Consider the following 22,922-nt stretch of genomic DNA (forward strand, 5'->3'; position numbering starts at 1 on the left):
TTTGATTTGCATTTCTCTGATGACTAAGGACGTCAAACATTTCCTTAAGTGTCTTTCAGACATTTTAGATTGCTCTGTTGAGAGTTCTCTGTTTAGGTCTGTACTCCATTTTTTTTATTGGATTATTTATTCTTTTTATGACCAATTTCTTGAGTTTTTTGTATATTTTGGAGATCAGACCTCCATCTGATGTGGGGTTGGTGAAGATCTTTTCTCATTCTGTAGGCTGCCGTTTTGTCTTTTTGACCGTGTCCTTTGCTTTACAGAAGATTTTCAGTTTCAGAAGGTTCCATTTATTATTTCTCTCAGTGTCAGTGCTATGGAGGTTATATTTAGGAAGTGGTCTCCTGTGCCAGTGCATTCAAGTGTACTTCCCACTTTCCCTTCTATGAGGTTCAGTGTGGCTGGCTTTATGTTGAGGTCTTTGATCCATTTGGACTTGAGTTTTGTGCATGGTGATAGATATGGGTCTATTTTCATTCATCTACATGTTGATATCCAGTTATGCCAGCACCACTTTTTAAATATGCTTTCTTTTTTCCATTTGATATTTTTTGTTTCTTTGTCAAAAATTAGGTGTTCATAGGTATGTGGATTGATATCTGGGTCTTCTATTTGGTTCCATTGGTCCTCCTGTCTGTTTTTATGGCAATACCAGGCTGTTCTCAGTACTGTAGCTCTGTAGTAGAGCTTGATCAATGGCCATTCTTTTTCTACTGAAAAACTTTTTCTAACTATCTTTTTATCAGAGAGTGGTTCTGCTAATCTCCCTAGCCTCTCCTTTCTCCAATTATTTACTACTATGTATGTATGTGTGTACTTACTTTCTTTTTCCAGTATCCAGAATTTGACTAGTTTCAAGAGAAGTGTGAATTTGGCTCCAAGTACCATTTTCCTCACCAACCTTGCCATCTCTGTTATTGTCTTGATGAAGAAGCCATGGCCACTTGGGTATTTCTTTAAAGGGCATATCATTCAAACAGAGGTGGATCATACACACCAAAAACTTTCCTCTCTGATATGTTTCCTTCTGAGTCTGAAGCCTCTTTTTTTACATATTTATGAAAATCTGAGACCCCGGGCATTTGTGAAATATATCTGAAACATTTTGCCATGGCTTCCTATCTAATCTTGGTTAGTGAAGTGGGTTCTTATGAATATGCTCATCATATATATCCAGGTTGCAGTGAAACTGAGATCTTGGCTTGAACTAACCTCTTCTTTCTATAGTTTAACTTTGCTGAGATGGGGCAGTTACTCTGCCTTTGATCACTGCGGGGATAACAGCACTGGAAAGGAAGGGCCCTCGTCCAAAGAGGGCTTGCAGGTCTTCTTTATAAATTTTAGTCCATACGCATCTTTACTGTTAGAAAGCTCGTCCGTTTGTGCCTGACTGGTGGATCAAGCAGTGTCTGTGATCTATATTCTTTAATAGCCTGGTGGAATTTACTGAGGCTGGAGGCTTTACATCTGAGCTTCTTCTCCTCCAGTAAAAGATCTGAATACAAGAAGAGACACCCATAAAGGGACATCTCAAATGGATAGAGGCCCATTCATATAGAATTTTAGGGAACATTAGGCCATATCTAAGAACCCAAAGTCCACAGTGACATGCTAGTCCTGAAGGCCCTGTTTCCTGGTGTTAGAAGAGCCTTAATGGCTTCAGTATCATCACTGTCACCCTAGGTGTTGTAATTACCTCTTGGGGGTCTTCTTGGACTGCACTGGGTCCTGTGAGGCAGGAGAAACCAATGAGTGTAAATCCACTGCGCACTGTCTATCCCTTCGAGTCATTCTAGTTCTCTCAGAATCACTAGTGTTTGCCCACAGTGACACTGACATACGTCCAAGGAAGCTCATAAATTTGGGAAAGATGTTGAAAAACCCTCAGTGTAGTTCTCAAGATCATCAAAGAAACAACAGCTCAAAAAAAAAAGGAAGGAAAGAAGGAGGGAGGGAGGGAGGGAGGGAGGGAGGGAAGGAGAGAGGGAGGGAGGGAAGGAGGGAGGAAGGAAAAGAAATAAAGAAATAACCTTTCCTGGTGGTGGTGGCTCATGCCTTTAATCCCAGCACTTAGGAGGCAGAGGCAGGTTGATCTCTGTGCATTGGAGGCCAGCTGGTCTACAGATCCAGGACATCCAAGGCTACAAAGAGAAACCCTGTCTCAAAAAAAACCAACAAAAAAAGAAAGAAAAAAGTAAAGAAAACTACCCAAATCCTGGTTGATCTGCTTGAGGTCTTATATAGAGAAAGGTCATTGAGCACAAACAGGTTTGTTATCCATAGCCCATAACATTCACACAAGGGAAATTACATATACTATTATTAGTAAAGGATTGTGGCTATGGGGGTGGGGCACATTGGACTACTTTTCCAGTAGGTGGTAATGTTGCTAAATTTTCTCCCAATTTATCAAGAGGAGGGAGTACCTCCTGGTTGAATATATTCAATCTTATTAATGGGGACTATTATGTTTGTATCCAATTTACATGATTAGAATAAATCTAGTTCTTCTGGTAAAGCAAATGAAGTTTATATAAAGCACTTGCTCAATTGTTTATGAAAGAAATCTAATTGTAAAATAGTATGGGGGAAAAACACCGTCTTCGGGACATGGCATGGCCATTGAACTCATAAACTCATAGTGCAGAGGTTACAAGGTGGCACCCATCAACATTCCATCATGATCGGGGGAGTATCTTATTAGGTAGCTAGTGACCCCAAGTCCATGTCTGGGAGACTCATGAGTGTTAGGCTTAAACAGAGGACACATGGAGACAGGGAACGAGAAGCATATGTAAGTAAGCTGCCTTGATCTAAGTGTGGGCTCATTGAGTGTGGTCTGGACTCTAGCTCAGCAAGATGATTCAAGCAAGTCCTCCCTGCTTCTAGGGATCAGGTGATTCTTGGGAAATAGTGCCATTCTAGGGTACAGCCTGCCTTCATGAATAGTGACCCTCATCTAAGGGGTGGTCTGTACTGTGGGGTTTTTCTCCCCTTTCAGTCCAAGGTGACTGCAGATTGAGGACAAGAACCAATCAGATCTGAGAAAGGGGGGATAATTCACATGCTGACCTGCAGGGTAAGCAGGTCACTCAAAGCACACAGAGACAAAGAGGCATCAGAGACGCCACACTTCTGCCCTACATTTAGTTCATGTTAGAGGGTGGACGTGTCTCTACAGGTGCTGTTTGGACACTTGGTCGTTAGCTCATGGTGCTATTCTTGGAGGTTGTAGAACCACTAGGGGCTAAAGCTAGCTGAAGGTTGTGCTATGCTGAGGCAGGAACTTAAAGTTCGTAGTCTGCCTCTGTTTTCAGCTTTCCTCTCTGGCTCCTGGCCTACAACTTCCCACCATCATAAACTCCAACATGACTTCTTCTCAAACATGAGCCCAAATCCTCCTCCCAAGTTGCTTTCTGTCAAACGTTTGATCATAGCTACAAGAAAAGTAACTAATAAAGTCTTCTTGTGGGCCCAGATGAGAACTCAATACTTTTAGCAAAAGCAATTCCTACGTGTGTTATAAAAATACATCTGTTGTTGGAAGTGGATGGTGATTAATTTGCAGGCGTACCTCAGTCTGCCTCCCACACCCCCACTTCATCTTCCACGTGATCCCCACGGTTCTCACAGACCAGCTTGTTGGTTTTTAATAAAGGAAGATATAAAAATTCATGTTGTGCCATTTCTTGCCCTGTTCTTTTTTTAGTTCCATCTAAAATCAATCACCTTCCTCTCCACAGGCCAGGATTAATTACATGCTATCTGTCACAGGAGGACAGTTTCTAATAATCACCCTCAGAAGACTCTTGCAATAATTCTAACTTAATCTCCTTGGTAGCATTCAATCCTCCAGTCACAGTGGGGACAAAGGGAAGAGAGGGAAGGAGGGAAGGAACTTTTAAAGAGAGAATGGAGGGGAAGGGAGTAGGGGAGAGGGAGATGATGGAGGGGGAGGGAGAGAGTAGGGGAGAGGGAGATGATGGAGGGGGAGGGAGAGAGTAGGGGAGAGGGAGAAGATGGAGGGGGAGGGAGAGAGTGGCAGGAAGAAGCAGTGACCTCTCTTAGTCCCTTTGCTGTGGCTGTGATGGAGGAAATAGATTATTTGGGGTTACTGTCCCAGAGAGATAAGAGCCCATCTCATCAAAGAGGCATGGGCACAAGTGGCAGGTGTGGCAATTAGAGCTCGAAGTAGAGACCTAGCATCTTGACCTGCAAGCAAGCATGAAGCAGAGAGAGAAACTGATATCAGCTGGAGGTTTTAGCTCTCAAAGCTTGCCCCAGGGGCATTCTTCCCGGCCAGGTGGCACCACCTCAGCCTCTCCAGATTGTGACCCCCAACTGGAGACCAAGTGTTCACACATCTGAGCCCATGGAAGGCATTCTTATTCAAACCACTACGTGGCTCTTAGTTAAAACTCTCAGAAAATTAGTTGATGAGGAAATTGCTGGCCCAACCTAGAAGAAATACAAGACTGAAGGGCTCTGCCATCTGCTGGCCAGTCAACACAAGGAACGTTCTTAGCTTCTGTGCTTAGGGCTGGAGAGCAGTTGTGTTCTCCCTTGGACAGACAAGCTTTCCTTCCTTCCCTCCTTCCTTCCCTCCCTCCTTCCTTCCTTTCTTTCCTCTCTCCCTCCTCTTCTTCCTTTCCTCCCTCCCTCCAACCTTCCCTCCCTCCTTCCTTCCTTTCTTCCTTTCTATTGATAATTTTGTTCTTAGCAAGGTGTGGGAATATATCCTTGGATCTCAAATTCAAGTTCAACCAGAGCTACCTAGTAAGACCCTGTCTCCAAAAACACAGAACTAAAAATCCTGTTCTTTTATATTATACTGAATTATTTTTTAAAACTAGGAAGAATTATAAGATCTCCACTCTATTTTTCATATCTTTGACATGTAAATGAGCTGGAGTACAGTCAGTAGAATTCCAGTAGGCTTGAAATCTTAAATTAAATGCTCCGGGTGCATTCCAATGGGAACGTCTCTTAGGCTTCTGGTCTGCTTCCTGAAATAACTGAATGCATATCCAAGATTCCTAGAATGAAGACAAAGGCTGTTTTGCAGCTCCTTTGAATTGCATGCACGGAGCTTAATTTTCTTTGAATGACTAACTATATAATCCAAGCCACTCAGGTCGCGTTTCCTCTTGCTTTGACTCAGCTTCACCGTTGATTTTTATGTCCAAAAATGTCCATGTCATTTTGGATGGCCATATTTAAAAAGAAAAAGGAAGATGGAAAAACCCTAAATGTGTTTGGATTTTACATGGTTTTTCACTGTCTGGAATTTCCTTTACTGACGCTACAACAATAGCAAAACCAGCGAACAAGCGAAAATTCATGAGTATTAACGGAGTGATTGAAATGGGAACCGAAAGACATTGTCTTTGTGCTTGTCCCAGAGAACTATAGAGGGTTTCCCACTTGGGACCTCATTGTAAAAGGTAGACTGGCAATCCTGTTGGGTTTAATTCTGTCTTCGTATCTGGGTACCCGTTCCAGGTGTGTTCATCAGATTCACAAAGCAGTGGTATCTTTGAGTCTACCAGGGCTGTATTAAGAAATTAAAATACTGAGCAAGCAGAGCTTACACCAACTGTGTGTGCTTCTTGGCAGCAGTTACCACATCTGACAGTATTCCCAGCACCCAGTGCCAGCAAGGCTGGGGTGGCCAAAATAAAATGCTTTGGCATGATAAGACAAAATAAATAATATGAAACTGTGGAACCAAAACAGCCAAGGCAGGAGAAGGAGAAGTTGGCCAAGTGGGAGAAAGGAGAATAATTGATGTGCACATTTTTTCTTCTTCTGGACCTTCAAGAAAATGGCAGAAAGGGAAAAAAGAAAAGAAATTATGTTTAAAGTGCTGTTCAACATGTCCATTACAGACAGGGGCATCAGAAGTACTGTGCTGCCTCCACTGGGTACCGCAGGAGGAGTTCAGCCATCTCTCAGCGGCAGGCACATGCCCCCATGCTTTGCCATCCAAGACTCACAAAAATAAAAGTCAGAAAATCACCTCGAATTAGCAGTCCCTAGTGAGAGACGTGACTTAAAGTCCTCTAAGGGCCTGTCTGAAAACATTACTGTGGCCAGTCTCGGAAAATTCTGAGGGTCCAGGTTTGAGGAGAGATCCAGCCTCCACAGGACCAAGTTGGTTCAAGGATATGAGCAACTTGCTAGACCTGTATCTTAACATCCCAATAAAGAGATAAAGAGCCACCGAAGAAGCCAGTCTCCAGGTAGCACGAGTGCAAAATAGAGAAAGCATCAAACTAAAGCTATGGGGAGTCTAGAAATCCTAACCTTAACTGATGCATAAAATCCAACATAACCCAAACTTGAAATATAATACCTAACAGGGTAGTCATTTAGAGTCCAGCTTTCAGTCCATTTGACATGCTGAAATTCCTTCTTTAAATATCCCGTTTTACCAAAACTCAACAAATATTATCATTTTCTGAGAACAGGAAGTTTGTCTATGACTCATACCTCTGTATTTCTGTGCAGTTCCCCCAACACACCACACACACACACACACACACACACACACACACACACACCACCTAACATCAGGCCCTGAAGTAAAAGAAAAGTGAGTTTCAAGCCACTCTGATGGAAGAGGAGAATTTGAAAACTGATCCCGTGTTGATTTTACTAAAGCACCATGATTACCCACAGAGTCAAAGCAACTCTGAGGGCAAAGCAGAGCATCTAGAATCTAAATTCATGGATTGTCATCCTGGCTGTGCCTCTAGCTCTCCCCATTTGACCCCGTGTCCTGTACTCAGTCTATTCTGGGAATAAAAAAGTTGAATCAGCCTCGCGAAGAAGTGAGAGCCTTCTTTCCCGCCGGGACTCCATGATGGCCAAGCAAGGCAATTGCCACTAAACGTAAGGGTGCACAACTACCTTTAAAAAGTAACAGGCAGGGCTGGAGAGATGGCTCAGTGGTTAAGAGCGTTGCCTGCTCTTCCAAAGGTCCTGAGTTCAATTCCCAGCAACCACATGGTGGCTCACAGCCATCTGAAATAAGGTCTGGTGTCCTCTTCTGGCCTTCAGGCATACACGCAGAAAGAATATTGTATACATAATAAATAAATATTAAAAAAAAAGTAACAGGCAAACGGTGGTGGCACACACCTTTAATCCCAGCACTTGGGAGGCAGAGGCGGGCAGATCTCTGTGAGTTCAGGGCCAGCCTGGTCTATAGAGTGTTATCGGCTGTTACAGAGAAACCCTGTCTGGGGGCAGGGTGGGGGAGTAGCATCTATGTAATTATAAAGCTATCAATAAGGATCATTTCAAAGGAGGCCTACTGTCTCGCCTAATGTGGTATTGTTCTTGGCCACAGGATTTGGACTTTTTTTTTTTTTTTTTTTTTACCTACAGTCTGTGGAGAGTTTTTTACCTACAGTCTGTGGAGAGCCACAAAATTGTGTGTCTGTGTGTATCTGTGTGTGTGTGTGCGAGTGTCTGTGTGTGTGTGTCTGTCTGTCTGTCTGGTCTTTGGAGACAGGATCTGTCTTTGGCTCAGGCTGACAGTCCTTGGTCCACGGCCTCCTAAATTCTGAGTTGATGGGCACACACAACAGACCCTCTGTGTTTTAGGAGACGGTCAATCAGAGTGTGGTCTCCAAAGGATGCTGTGCTCTGCTGACTCTACAGAAGCAGTGGCTCTGTTCAGAAAGCTAGTCGGATTTGTCTTTCAGGAATGAGAGAGAAGCCAGTGTGAGGATGGACAGGGCAGTGCAGAGGCAAGGCCAGGGAGAGGGGAACTGGACCCTGTTGCTGAGGGACTACAGAAGAGAGAACAGTGCTGAGCAAAATGACACAAGGAAACCTCCAGAATGGGGTGGGTAGCCTTGGAGGGATTAGGAAAAGACTCCAGACCTTCCCAGTGCCTCCGAACTGGTCCTCCCATCTTCTCCAAGGGAGCAAATCACCAGCAATCACTGGGCAGTGTTGCCGGATTTCACTGACCTAGATTCCTGTTTTGGGAACTGAGTGACACTCAGACATGTCCAGAGGACAGCTGCCCTGGAGGACATCCAGCGTCTAGCCTGTAAGACACTAGCGGGACTGGCTTCCACCTCAGTTTCCATTGGCAGCAACTGGGGTCAGCATTTGCCCAATTGTGGAGTCTCTGCCATCCTTCACTCTTTTCTATCTCTCTTTAAGTTTGTGTTTATTTACCCATAGTCGAGCTCATGCAAAGAAAGGAAAACTGTGTTGCATATCTCTACCAGTCTCTGGTTTGTTTTCTTGGCCTAATCAATTTGACAGAATATTTAAAAAATAAATAAAAGAATGAGTCCTGCCTCGTGGGCCGAACGACACATCGCAGTGTGACCCTCGTGTTCGGTGACCCTCTGACCATGCCAACCGCAGCACCTCTGGTGTGGAAGGGATTAAGAAATGTGTCGGTTGAGTTGGAAGAAGGGTGGTTGAGTTTTGGGTTACTGATCTTCTGAGGAAGTCACATGTGTTAAAAGCCACTGGTGTTGATGGGTGCCCTGTTACTTGGCTGAACATCAGTAAAGCATGTGGTAAGAGACAGACACTAGATCGGAGGTGTTTAGATGGTGGAGAACTTCCTGTGGCCGCTCTCCCACAAGTCCCCCACTCCCCCACTGCTCATCCCCGCTCTGTCCTCACTTTACTGTTTTTCTTATTTTCATCTTTCAAAATGTCACCTTGATCCAGCCATCTTGACGAGTATTTATAAACCTTGTTTTCTGTTACGGACCCTGTGTTGGGTTCCTGTATTTCTCATGGCATTGTCTCCGGATATAAAAGGTAGCTTTGGGGACAGGGCTCAGGGCCATTTCCCTTTATCCTTTCAGGTTCGAAGCTGTGACCACATATTTACCCAGAGGTGATTCATAGTTACAGAGGTCAAAATAAAACAAATCACAACTAAAAAAAGGTACTGAAGGACTCATATTTTTGTTGTGTGCTGACAGAGGTTTCTGTCGCGCCATACAATCATTTCACTGATACTTCACAACTGTAATTTTGCTACTGTTATGAATCATAATGTAATATCTGATATTCAGGATATCTGATATACAGCTTACAAAGAGGTCACAACCCCCAGGTTGAGAACCATGCTCCAGAGTAACGTCTCTCTAGGCATTTATATAGGGCGCCCTAATATTATCACTCCCGTTTACAGCTCTAGCTGGCAGAGAGACCTGGGAAAATGGAGTCAGTGAATAAGGCCAATTAAAGTCTCATGCAATAGCCAACTTTATTCAGAGCATCAGACAGTTTGTACTCTGAGAGTTAAGAAGAGTCACGTGTACAGTTACAAGGCAGGCTGCAGTGGCATATAAACAGATAACAACAGAGAGTTGTAATGAATAATCTGACATAAACTCACTCCTGTCTGCTATAACTAGGAGGGGCACAAAAGCTCAAGCCAAGAACAATTCAGTGGGGTTTTTTTTTAAGAAACTGAGGTCACAAGACTCTTGTCTTTTTTCTTGGCACTCACACGATTCCTTCCCCAGACCATGTTCCTATACTCCCCCAGACTAAAGAAATAGAAATGGTTATGAATGCTGGTTTTTCTCTAAAATGTCCTGGTTTTTTTTAAATGGGACATGCTATTTTCCGCATGCTGCCCTTCTCTGGGTTGGTAACATTTACGTGTTAATGTGCATGCATCAGCAGTGAGTTCTTTTTTTATTGAGCTCTAGATTTTTCTCTGCTCCCCTCCCTGCCTCTCTCTCCACTTCTACCATCTCCCAAGGTCCCCATGCTCCCAATTTACTCAGGAGATCTTGTCTTTTTCTACTTCCCATGTTTGTTTCTCTTATGGTCCTCATTGTTGTCTAGGTTCTCTGAGGTTGTGATTTGTGGGCTGGTTTTCTTTGCTTTATGTTTAAAAACCATTTATGAGTGAGTCCGTGTGATAATTGTCTCTCTGCAATGAGTTCTTCTTCTGTGTGTCGTTATTAGGTATGGAGACAGACCCTCTTCTTAAAGCCTGCCTTCCTTTCCAGGCCGCCATCCTGCAGCCTGAAAACACACAGATGCCAGGGCCCACACAGGAGTAGTGCAGGGAGGAAGGAAACCCAAACAGTTCCTTGGATAAGGAGGTTGCTCCCATGCCTGAAGTTTGTCAGGGAGGATTGGGGGAGGATTTCTAGAAAGCTGACTGAAGTCAGAGATTCCCTAACCAGCAAAAGGGTGGGGCACAAGTGCCAGCTGAAGGCCCTTCCATGTTCCACTCCTCGCTGAAGCCTTAGCTCTGAAGGAGCGTCTTACAGGGAGCAGAACAGGATAGAGGAGGGATTTAGGAGTTGGCAGAATGCCGAAGTACACTGCTGAAGACCATGCTTTATCTAACATTCAACAGTTATCAATTGAATGCCCAGCGTATATCAGGCAGAGCCCTGTGTGAAGGGAACTTTCAGGAAAGAGGTCAAATTATTTGTAGTGGAAGGCTGAAGGTGTGTAGCTCACTGGGAACACCTAGGCTTTGAATGTGTGAGGCCCTGGGTTCAATGTCCAACACACACTTATACACTCACACACAGTTATACTCAACACACACTCATACACATTCACACACAGTTATACTCAACACACACACACAGGCACACACACACACAAACATAGAGGGAAGTGGAAAATGTTGCTTAATAAATCAGTTCATCATGGCTAGTCTTCAGCTTCCTTCCATTCTCCCCTTCCATATTATTCATTAAACCCTGAGTTTCAAATAAGTACATTGTCACTTAGAATAAAATCCACATTTCCCAGCACTTCAGAAGGTTTCAAACAAAACATTAGGGACTGGGCCTCGAGCTCAGCTGTGGAGCATTTGCTGGAGCATGCTAAAGGCTTTGAGTTCAATCTCCAGCACAGACAGAGTAAAAGAAATACTGATTTTTTTTCCCTAGCAAGTAACAATAATAAAAAAAAAAAAACCCTATGATTCTCTTGTACAGCCAGGTCGACCCCAAATCACAGAGCAGAAAACAACTGAGCCAAGCCTCCTTGTCCTCTTAAATTCATTCACAAAACCAAAACAGATAAAACCTGCATCGAAGCCTAGGCTCTGGAACTGACTACAGTGTGCAGCCTTCTAGGTCAGTATTGCCACCTAGATTCTTCATTCTGAGCCTCTGAGAAGTAGTCTTGATAAATTTCAAATTCTGCCTATGTCTCAAGGGTTATTCTCGGTTTTCTACACAGTGGAATCACCAGTGTTCCCAATACCTCGTCCTCGTTTTCTAACACTGATGAAGGCCATATCCAGAAACTAAGATTATGGTTTATTTAGTGGGGATTTGGGCTTCTTTTAAAAAGTTGATATGATATCAATCAACTGTTTTCCCAAATAGCAATCAGTTTCTCATCAGGGATCTTACCAATGGGAAGAAAGACTAGAAAAGAGGGGATTGGCAGGCACACGCTTGCTCTGCAACCACGAAGACCTGAATTTGGATATCCAGTACCAATGTAAAAGCTGGGTGTGGTCATGTGTGCCATCAGCCCCAGCCCTGGAAGGAGTGGAGACAGACAGATCCCAGGGGTGGGCTGGGCAGCCACTCCAGTCTAATAGGCAAGCTCCAGGTTGAATGAAAGACCTTGTCTCAAAAATCAGAATGGAGAACAATAAAGGAAGCCCTCCAAACATCCATTTCTGGCTTCCATCACATGAGTGTGCACAAGAGCATATATACACATGTATAAACACACACACACACACACTCACACACACACACAGTGAGGTAAAATTTTTAATAAAGTAAATCATATCCTAACTTGAAAGTTTGCTTTCATTCTCTCTCATTGTTTTTCTTCCTGTTTCTGAATGAATTTGAGGCTCTCTCTTCAAACAGTAACTCTTGGGCAGAGGCGGTTTGGTCTCTCGGGGGCTATTTGGCAACACGTGGAGAGATTTTCAGTTGTTGTAGTGTTGGGGTGGGAAAGGATATGACTAGCATGTGGTGGGCAGGGGCCGGGGAGGTAAATGGCCTACACTGAACAGGCCAGTGCAGACACTCTACACATAAAATAATAATGTAAGCACTGAAAAATATTTTCAAAGAGTCTAGGAAGGAGGGGAGGCTCAGCCCTTAAGAGCCCTGCTTCTTTCCCAGAGAACCTGAATTCAGTTCCCATGTCAAGCTTACACCCACCTTAGCTGCAGCTCCAGCTGACCGCTCCTGGCCTCTGTAGGTACCTTCTCATGTGTACGCATACACATGTACATGTAAACAAAAGATAAAGATAGGTATGTTCTTTAAAATAGCTTTGCGGACTGGGCTAATATCCCACGCCTGTCATCCCAGCACCGAGAACGCTGAAGCAGGAGGTTGTAAGGAGGCCGCTTGTCTGTTTCCCGGCCGCCCAGACTCCAGAAATAATTGCACAGAATCTATATTATTTGCAATACTGTTTGGCCAAGAGCTTAAGCATATTTCTGGCTAACTCTTACATCTTAATTTAACCCATCTCCATCAATCTGTGCATCATCACGAGGTTGTGGCCTACCAGCAAAGTTTCAGCGTGTCTGTCTCTGGCGGCAGCTCCATGGCTTCTCTTAACTCCTTCTTTCTCCCAGCGTTCAGCTTAATTTTCCTTGTGTACCTCTATTCCCTGCACAGGCCCAAGACAGTTTCTTTATTAACCAATGGTATTCACAGCATACAGAGGGGAATCCCACATTAGCAGAGGATTTTGAGTTTGAGGATAGTTCATATATAGAGAGATACATAGTTTGTATATATAGATACAGATATATAAAATCTGTATCCAAAATAGTCTACTAGAGGAAAAGTATTACATAATAGTTTCATGATTAAAAGAACTATCTGAATTTATATAATCATACTTTACCCCATTTCACAACAACGATTATAAAAATACATAAAGTCTAACAAACAACAGGTTGAATTACAAGGGAAAGATAAGATAAAGAGGCGGGAGCCAAGTTAAAGATGGCGTCCTGTGGTCCTCACTTCATTTTCAACTGTAGAAAAACTGGGCTTCAAGCATCTGATCACTCCACATCAACAGAGAAACACTTTATCTTGCCTTGCATATTTGAACGCGCCAAGGAGTCTTGGCTCCCATTTCATAAATCCCGTTTATCATCTCGCCTTCCAGTAACTACAATACTGCATCCCATTAGTGCGTTTTCTAAACTGAGCATCAGTTCCCAAATGCAGCCTGTCTGTGGGAATCAAAATTTCTGCAAACCAGATTTCAAAACTAAAGTTGTTATGGCATTGATAAAAAGTTGAGATCAGCTTAAAGTAGCCTTCCACGCTAGGCCACTTATACTAACATCAATGTATAGAAGCCTTCCACGCTGGGCCACTTATACTAACATCAATTATAGAAGCCTTCCACACTGGGCCACTTATACTAACATCAATTATAGAAGCTTTCCACACTAGGCCACTTATACTAGCATCAATTATAGAAGCCTTCCACGCTGGGCCACTTATACTAACATCAATGTATAGAAGCTTTCCACACTAGGCCACTTATACTAACATCAATGTATAGAAGCCTTCCATGCTAGGCCACTTATACTAACATCCAGAAATCAAGCCGGGCGGTGGTGGCGCACGCCTTTAATCCCAGCACTCGGGAGGCAGAGGCAGGTGGATCTCTGTGAGTTCGAGACCAGCCTGGTCTACAGAGCTAGTTCCAGGACAGGCTCCAAAGCCACAGAGAAACCCTGTCTCGAAAAAAACAAAACAAAAAAAAACAAAAACAGAAATCAAGTCCCATAAAGCTGTTGCTGATAGGAGCTCCTACTAGCCTCTTAGAACTGACTGTAAAATCTGGGAGAATTTTAAAGTTAGTTGTTAACCATAACTGCTGTTAACTATTAATTTCGTGGCTGGGATGTGGTCCACACTTGGAATCCCAGCGTGTGAAAGGCAGAGACAAGAGGATTTTAAGCTGGAGGCCAGCTGAGTTTATATTCGTCATCAGCACTGTCTCAAAGATTAAATTTTAGAGATGGCTCACCCAGTGGTTAAGAGCTCTAGTTGCTCTTCCAGAGGACCCCGGTTCAATTCCCAGCACCTGAATGGCAGCTCACAACTGCCTGTAACTCCAGTCCCAAGGGGATCTGATACCCTTTTCTGGCCTTCATAGATACCAGGCACACACCATGGTACACAAGCATCCATGCGGATAGAACACACACACAGTTTTAAATTAGATTTTATATACTTAGAATTAAACAAATTATATTAAAACCAAGGTAATAAATATCCAAACTTCTAACTTCCTGGGTACATTACTGTATTGTACCCTTGGCTGTGTTCTTGGGGTTATTTGTGCAAGTTATCTCTTTGTGTAACAATGATGTCACTTGGGAAGCTGACTGGCGGGGATATTTATTCTACAGGGATCAGCAAGTGTTAGGAACTGAGATTTGACTTGTTTTAAAGACCGCCTAGGCCAGGGCTTCTGAGCTTTGCTACTGACGACTCTTCCACCTGAGAAGTTCTCACACAGCCCTGGGGTAAACAGGTAAAAGAGATAGGTATACAAATTAAACATTTGCTGACAATAGATTTTGAAAAAAATATTAAAAGTTCTTTGGGATACGTGTATTTTACCACTAAAAGGTCAAAGCAGTTTTATGCTCTGACGAGATGGGTGTGTCCATTTGTCTAAGACAATGCAATAAAAAGATATGTAATTCATTACATACATGCAGCAAAATGGCAAATGTCATTGTTTTCTTTAATTAAACCTTTATGTTTCTGTAAGAGCAGAAAATATTGCATGCAGAGTAAAGATTCTGCTGTTTATAGCACACAATTATGGCAAATCTGTGTTGTTTCCTGCAGCTTTCATTGGCAGTGCGTGGGATGACAGCATTGTGGTGCAAGGTTCATGTTTTCGTGTTCAAGTTCAAGGCTTCAACATGAAGTCATGTAATACTGTTGTGGGCAGGCATTACTAGAAACACCTTGGATTCATCATACATTTGGTTTTGAATTCATGTTTTAGCTGTTGTGCTATTAGAAACCTTTTACTATTGCCAAATAGTAAATGACTCTCTGACATTCAGTTACATGACCCTGTGTGGTGTCAAACCCTTAATTTAAGAACCTTTGGTCTAGATGTAAATGGTGGTAAAAATCTGAGTTGAGTTAAAAACGTGTGTTAATCCAGAAATAGTGGTACATGCCTGCAGTACCAGCTACTGCGTGTAAGGCTGGCCTTGGTCACATGGCAAGACCCCATTCCAAGCGGGGAAAGAAAACTTAAAAATGTGTTATGTGTTTAGCCTTTCCATGGAGGGAGGGATGATGAAACCCTCTTCCAGTATTCAGGACGATTGCACAACTCATCAGAGCGCTCACGCCCATCATCCCAAACAGAATTCCAGTATTTCTCCTTTGTGTCCTTGGCGTTACTCATGAGCATAAACAGAGCTGCCGACCAGCGATGACACAGGGACACCACTGGTCTGTCACTTCCCTCAGATACCTAAGTTCTGCACCTTCAACAAAATTCTGTGAGAATCCATCACAAAATTACATTTCCAGTGAAGAGCATTGAACATTCTAATGTAAACCATGTGTCCATCCTCATAGCAAACGTGAATATAATCTGTTTGGCAGAAGCGTGCCCTAATTTAGCAGTGCAGTACTTCTGAAGAGATCCAGGGAGCTAAGTGGTTGCTGTTTTCTTTTCCTAGATGCTGGGGTCCAGAATAGTTACATTGATTTATATGGGAACCCCACTAATGGGGTTTTCTTTATTCTGATCCAGGAAAAATAATTAGGATGCTTTTCTGAGTGCATGAACTCTAATCTGCAGGGAAGCCTTCCACTGCCGGACAGGCTAGACTGCCAGTGTGGTGTCACAATGGCCAGATTGACCGAGGACATCACTGCGAATAGGGTTTGACTGTTTGCCGTTTTTTCACCCTGGCCCCTGCTCCTCTCGGCTCTAGAGGTTGTAATGGCCTACACCCACTCCTTCTTCCCTTTCAAAAGCTTTGCTCCTTCTTTTCCTTAAAAAAAATAGTTTCAAAGAAATCAAACTCAGATGGCTTCAAATACCAGACTCTCTGTATCAAATGCATTTACACACAAACTTCTATGAATATACAAATCCCAAGGAAACTCTATAGGAAAATGTATTCCACCAGACACTGCCAGTCTTACAGGTGACAAGATGGTAGTTTGGTGTGTCAGGGTGAAGGTAGGCATTTGAAGACACGTGCATCCAGGCTTGAAACCTAGGATGCCTGTCTAAAGGAGTGAATGACCTCACACATATTACTGAATTTCTCCCCACCTTGGCTTACATTCATGTAAGGATAGAGATTCTGTCACCCCATACACAGGGTTGCTGTGAGAAAAAGCATAAACACGCCAATAAGTAGTAGTTGAATGTTATTTCCATTCTTCCCAACCAATGAAGAGGTCTAAAAATCAACTGTCTCTGAAACCCAGAGAATTAACCACTGGTGGTGGGATTTAGGTTACTAGGATAGCTAATCTTGTCAACCTCATGATCTAGAACCACCATGGAAACATACTTCTGTTTGAGTCAATGAGAGTGAACCCAGAAAGATGATGCAGAGCGGGGAAGACCTGACCTGAATGTGGGCAGCAGCTTCCAATGGGATCATGTCTCAAACTGTGTGCAAAGAAGAAAGCACCAAGCTCCAGCACTCAGGTGCTGACTCTGGACACAGTGGCAGAGCTGTCCCCTGGCCCTGTACCTTGCCTTCTGCACCTTTTTTGACTGATCCCTTAAGCCGTGAGCCAAACTAAAACTCTTCCTTTCTGTGAGTTTCTTTGTCGGAGCCCATCAGGGCATAAAGGAGGTGATGGTGTCCACATGGCCAGATCCGAGAAGCTTCCTGTCACAATAGGCAGCAGTTAAGGCAGAAAGTCATGACTAGTGACTGAGTGCTCATCCCTAAGTGAGACATCGATATCACCCTGTCCACCAAAGCTCAGGGAACACTGCAGAACAGGGAGCAGAAAGAACATAAGGAGGAACAGGAGAAGTCTCGTGGAATGCTATCCTTTGCAAGTGATAGACACTTTTACAAAGCAGGGGTTGCTCATAGAAGATCAAGACAGTCAACGCTCCAACAGGAATGAGGGAGAACTAACTCTTACAGCCCACCCCTAGCTGAGAAGACATTAGCGGTTGATAGCTGTTGCGGAATAGAGTCATTTTTCTTTGGGAGTGTGGCCTTCAGTAGGTTGTCCGGGATCCATTCCGTGATTGGCCCCACACTCATGCTCATATGGGTAGCACTAATTGGATGTGGTGGGTTAAATGTTTTAAAGAGAGGAGGAGGCAGAATAAAATCGGGAAGAGGAATGTGTTGGGAGTGTTAGGTATATTTCTTAAACCAAGCCTCTCTGCCAACACAAATAATTCCAATCAGACCAAATTAGACCGAATAAAAGATGCCCACGTTTAATGTGGTGCTCCCCAGGTGACTGGGAGCATGGCGAGGGGTCGAGAAAGAGACAGCAGGGAAGACCACGTGAAACCCAGAGACCATGTGTTCCTTTTCTGGGCAGCAGACTAAATAGCCTGTGGGAGTGGTCCTGACCCTCCCTAGGGAGGCCTCAGTGCTTGGTGGGCTTTCTCAGAGGTGGAGTCCAGACCAAAGCAACCCCCAGGGAGAGGGGGCTTCCAAAGATGGATGCCAAGTATTATATTGAAGAAGGAGGAAAAGGGGTATGGGGGTGGGTATAGCCAAAATACATTGTATGCTTACTTTGAAACTATCAAAAAATACAAATATTATTTTTTAAAATACATATCTGAAGCCAAGCAGTGGTATCACACACCTTTAACCCTAGTACTTAGGAGGCAGACGTAGGTGGGTCTCTGAGTTTGAGGCCAGCCTGATCTACAAAATGAGTTCCAGGGCAGCCAGGGTGTTATACTGAGAAAACCTGTCCCAGAAAATAAATATAAAAAATGAAAATCTGAACCATGTGTGGTAGCACAAACCTTAATTCCAGTGCTAGGGAGGCAGAGGCAGGTGGATCTTCATGAGTTTGAGGCTAGCCTGGTCGACATAGTTCTAGGACAGCCAGGACTACCCAGAAAAACCCTGGTTCAACAAAACAGAAAAGAAGAAAGAGAGACAGAAAGAGACAGACAGACAGCTTTGGACTCGTGGTGTGGCTTGGCTGTGGAGCTCTTGCCCTGGGTTTAATCCTCAGTACAGTTATTTACTTAGTTGATTAGATACGTGGCTCTCAGGATGTGTTCGTTCTGAGCTCATCTATGAGAGCCCATAAAATGTGAGGACGTGGTATCAATTCTATAATATTATTCATAGTTAAGTTATATTGGCTCTAAGAGGATTGCCCAGACGTAGAGACTACTATACATTGCCAGGCTTTCGATAAACTCCTGATGCGCAATAAATCAATAGAGTTATTTCAGATACCTAGTAGCAATAAGGAGTGATCGTGCATTGTATGCTGTATCTCTCAATGGGCTCTATTATTAATTGCTTTTCATATTGATTTCATTTTAATGTCTTGAGATGGGTACGTACATATATTATCATGGGAAGATCAATTGTGAGCAAGCCAAAAATGTGTTTGGAATATTTCCTAAGCATCTTTAAATACCTTCTTTATCTCTTTGTCTCAGTATTTGACCAATTAAGTCTTAAATTGTTCTGTCCAACCATACAGCCCAGGATTTTTTTTTTTATGTAATTGCTGTAATACAAAGAAGGCATGAGTAAGAGGCAGAAAAATGGGGCTGCTGTCCAACCCTTTCAGTGAGAAAATTCCCAGAAATGTGGGAACCCGCCGGAAATGCCTGGCTAATGGGACCGGCCATGCAGATTCAGGCTGTGTGCCAGAATGTTCCCAATGGTTCCCACTGTTTGTGACAACTCCACCCTGGGGAGCAAGGCCACTCCCTCCAAGCCAGCAGCTGTGAGAGAGACACAGGGATGCTGCTGTGGCCAGGCCAGTGCCCAAAGTCCCTTCCTCTCTAGGACCGCGTGCCTTCTTGCTGAAGAAGGTGCCTGTGATGAGAGAGGGTTGTGCTCCCCATGCTTGGCATCCCGGATTGTCACCTCCGGGAGGCAGCTCTTAGAGTGCCCTGGCATCTCTCTACTGGCCACCTTACACAGCCATTGTGCCTAGCCCCCAAGGGGACACCCCATGATGCCTGGACCAGATATCGTTAGCTTCCCATCCTAATTATTACCATTCTAATTAGGTTACTCAAAGGAAAATAATAATTCCACTGACAAAAGTCAGATACAGCATTTGAAATGCAGCTTGCCATTGCAAACCTTCCCCCACAGACTGCACAGCATAGCAAGCACTTAGTTGGATTTTTCCCAGTTGAGCCTGTGGCCTCTCAGGATATAGAAGAATCTGGTCCAGGAGGAATTTGGTGACGTGTGGAGAGTTTAGGTGCTCTCTGCTTCCGTTCTGGCGTGCGGTGCTCCAAGCAGGAAGTTCAGTACTTACTGTTAAAGGAACACTTTACCAAGAATGCTGGTACACAGCCACTTCCTCCATCCTTAAGGGAAAAAAAAATGCTGGAACACAAATCAGCCCAACAGCCGCATTCTCGGGATGCTTAAGACAACGTTCATCTTTTCACAAGACTGAGTAGAAGAAGAGAGAAAGGGTTGGTTGGCCTTGCCTTCCTTTGCGTGGTCCCTGGGACCCTGAGCCCTTTGAAATGTTGCCCTACCAGGGTGGACAGTATAAGTTCATCTTTGTTATATATATATATATATATATACACACACACACACACGTGCGCACATGCATGCATAAATGAGTGCACACACACACATGTGCATAGCATGAAGAGATGTGATCCCCGAACCTGTCTCTGTGTGTCCCCTAACAGCAGATGCACTACTTTGTATGTGTACATACGTGTTTCTCCTGCACCCAGCTGTAAGTGAACAGCAAACCATCTCACTGTTCAGACAGTAACTGCTCACAGGCTATGAAAATGAGCACTCGGACAGGAAAGGGGAAACCTGGTCCTCAGCTAACATGGCAGAAATTCTTCGTGTCTAGAATGAGCACCTTTGTCTTTTCCGTGAAAAAGAAGGGTTGGTTGGTTGTTGTCTACAATACCCATTCTGAAGTCTTTTATGACAACAGACAGAATGTGGAACTTTTGCTTTTTACTTTGAGTTGAACAGCACTGTTCACAGCTCTACATGGATTCTGTTCATTATTAAAAGTCATTTCTTATGGCACGGCTTATAATTTGCCACAAAACGATAACCAAGAAGGCCTTGATAAATTAATTGGAAGCCTCTCCTGAGGGTAGCTCTGGTGATTTTGCTAAGGGATTTATTTTAAGAGGAACCCTCAGTAGAATTTATCAGTAAACTGCTTCATATATCCTCACCAGTAAATTATTTCCCCATTAAGAAAATTATAATTCTCTTCTTCCCAATAATGAAAGAAAAATGAAACTATCTTCAAACTATTCTGGCTTGGATGTTGGCCAGTAATTTCTGGAATGCCCCCCTCAAAAGCCATAGTGCATAGAGCTCAGAAAAAGGTAATGAGGAAAAGCAGAGATTAGAATTTCAAATTAATGCCATCAACTGAAGAAAACTCAAGTAAGGGCCAAAGAAGGAGATGTCTGCTCCCTGGAGGAAGCTGATGCTGGGGAGGGACAGAGCAGGAAGGAAGTCTAGGCTCTTTCTTTGGCACTTCCTGGAGTCTGCAATCATGGAGATTGTGGTGTGTTCCCTCACTGCTGAACAAAGAGTGAGCACTGAGAGCGGCCTTTCTGCCCTGTTGTCACCCTTGGGCTCTCGTGAGCCAGACGGACAGGTGGGAGATCTGTCCACCCCGCTAATGTGGAGAGAAGATGCGGGCAAGGTCTCAATGTGTGGTCTAAGCTGTGCTTCCTTTTCTCTCAGTGTAGCTTGTGTTTTCTTCTCCTGTAGATAGAAAATGCAAGAAGTCATCTCTTTACCAGGAATTCAACTACAAACCCGTGGTGGGAGCATCCCACCTCCGTGTACTGAGCCAAAGTCTGCCCATGGTTCTCCCAGGTACTGGGGGCTTAAGTCCATGAGCATGGTGGTCTCTTGGAGGTCTCCCGTCATGGACCCCTCTGCTGTGCTTGGTGCTGCTCACGAGGAACGTGAGATGGTTAAGAGAGATGTTTTAGTAGTTGGAATTGATTTAAATCTCAAAATGGATCAAAGACTTCGGTGTAAGACCTGCAACTTTGTAACTACTAAAAGAAAACGGGAACACTTCAAATACAGGGAAGGCTGAGGGAACTCTGGCTCATCAAAAAGTAGAAAGGCATGAAAGGAGAAGGGGGGCTGGTCGGAAAGAGAAAGGAGGTCGGCAGGAGGGGACAGGGCAAGAGAAGGGATAGGAGTGGTGAGTACGATCAAATTGTATTATTTACATGCATAGACATGTCATAGTGTATTCTAATAAAACATTAAAGTGGAAGCTTTGAGATTAGATAGAAAGCGTCAAGTGTTTACCCTGATACCCCACCTTATTAATGTAGTATAACTACCTACTCATAACTGTGATGTCCTATAAATCTGGGCCTTGACTTTAATGTATGCAGGCAGTAAATTCTGTGTTTGTGCATGTTTATGGCCACCTCTTACTGATCATTCTGATGGCTGTAGTGATCTGTCTTCCCTAAGACTGGGGCAGCCATGTTTTCTCAGCCAAGAATGTCCTCAAACCCCCAGCCAGACCTGCACCCGACCGGTTTATGTACTGCTGGTGTGTCTTCGGAGCAAAAGCCAAAATACAAATCAGTTTTAAAACTTAAAAACAGAAACAAGCACAAACTTGAAGAGAATGAGAATACGAGCCAGGTGGTGGTGGCGCACGCCTTTAATCCCAGCGCTCAGGAGGCAAAGGCAGGTGGAATCTCTATGAGTTCGAGGCCAGCCTGATCTACAGAGCGAGTTCCAGGACAGGCTCCACAGCTACTGAGAAACCCTGACTCAAAAAAAAAAAAAAAATGTGGCGAGAGAATTAGAGCACTTGGTTTTCTCCTCCTGGTTCTGGGTGACTGGAGGTGATGTCCGGGAGCCTGAGATACAGAAGGATCTAGGAGGCCTTCCAGGTCTGTGTCCCTTCCTAGTGCCTTCCTCCATGTGTGTGGGTGGATCCACTTAAGCCTGCTTTGTTTGTTTTCATAGATCATGCAGCAAATGAGTGACCATCGTTATGACAAGCTCACTGTGCCTGACGACATGGCCGCCAACTGTATATATCTAAATATCCCTAACAAAGGGCACGTCTTACTGCACCGAACCCCAGAAGAGTACCCAGAAAGTGCAAAGGTAAAGTCGTCATCTCTGCTAGCTTCTCTGGGGACCCACTCATGATGGGGCAACAAAAGAGGTCGTCCCTTTCACTCTACCTATCCAAACACTGGGGCAGCGGGAAGGCTCCTTGAAAGCAAAGGGGGCTGCTTATTTGCTTCTCATTCGTGCAGAGCACACACAGTGGTGGGGATGCTGCCACCTGCTACTCAGAGGTTTCCAGAGAAGAACGCCAAGGGTTGCGGAGATACCTTAACCGCTAGACTTCTGGCCACGCAATCGCAAATCCCCAAGCAGAATCCCCCCCCCCCCGCCACACTGCACACAAGCAAGGTGTAGTGACAGCACCTGTACTCCCCTCGCTTGAGAGGGAGAAGCAGGGGATTAGAAGTTCAAGCCCAACCTCAGCTATACAGCGAGAGTTCGTGGTTAACCTGGGCTACACAAGACCCTGCCTCAAAAAAATAAAAATGAAAAAAAGAACTCCCTCCTCCCCCAAATCCATGCTCCAGCTCTCAGTGTGCATCCAGCGTCTGCCACCTTATCAGAGCCTTCGCTTTTCAAGGCAGAGGGGCAGAAGCGGGTTCTGAAAAGGGGACCGCACATCCTGGTGGTAGGA

At 44.1% G+C, this 22,922-nt stretch overlaps 1 protein-coding gene across 1 annotated transcript in view; it reads left to right on the forward strand.

Moving 5' to 3' along the window:
* Positions 1-22,922, forward strand: part of Ddah1 (dimethylarginine dimethylaminohydrolase 1) — a 124,623-nt gene that overhangs the window by 96,574 nt on the left and 5,127 nt on the right. The window contains exon 5 of the mRNA XM_005357397.2: positions 22,178-22,321. Within this exon, the coding sequence (XP_005357454.1) occupies positions 22,178-22,321 (144 nt within the window). The remainder of the gene's footprint in view (positions 1-22,177; positions 22,322-22,922) is intronic.

Source organism: Microtus ochrogaster, chromosome 21 (genome assembly GCF_000317375.1).
Source record: "Microtus ochrogaster isolate Prairie Vole_2 chromosome 21, MicOch1.0, whole genome shotgun sequence".
Classification (NCBI taxonomy): domain Eukaryota; kingdom Metazoa; phylum Chordata; class Mammalia; order Rodentia; family Cricetidae; genus Microtus; species Microtus ochrogaster.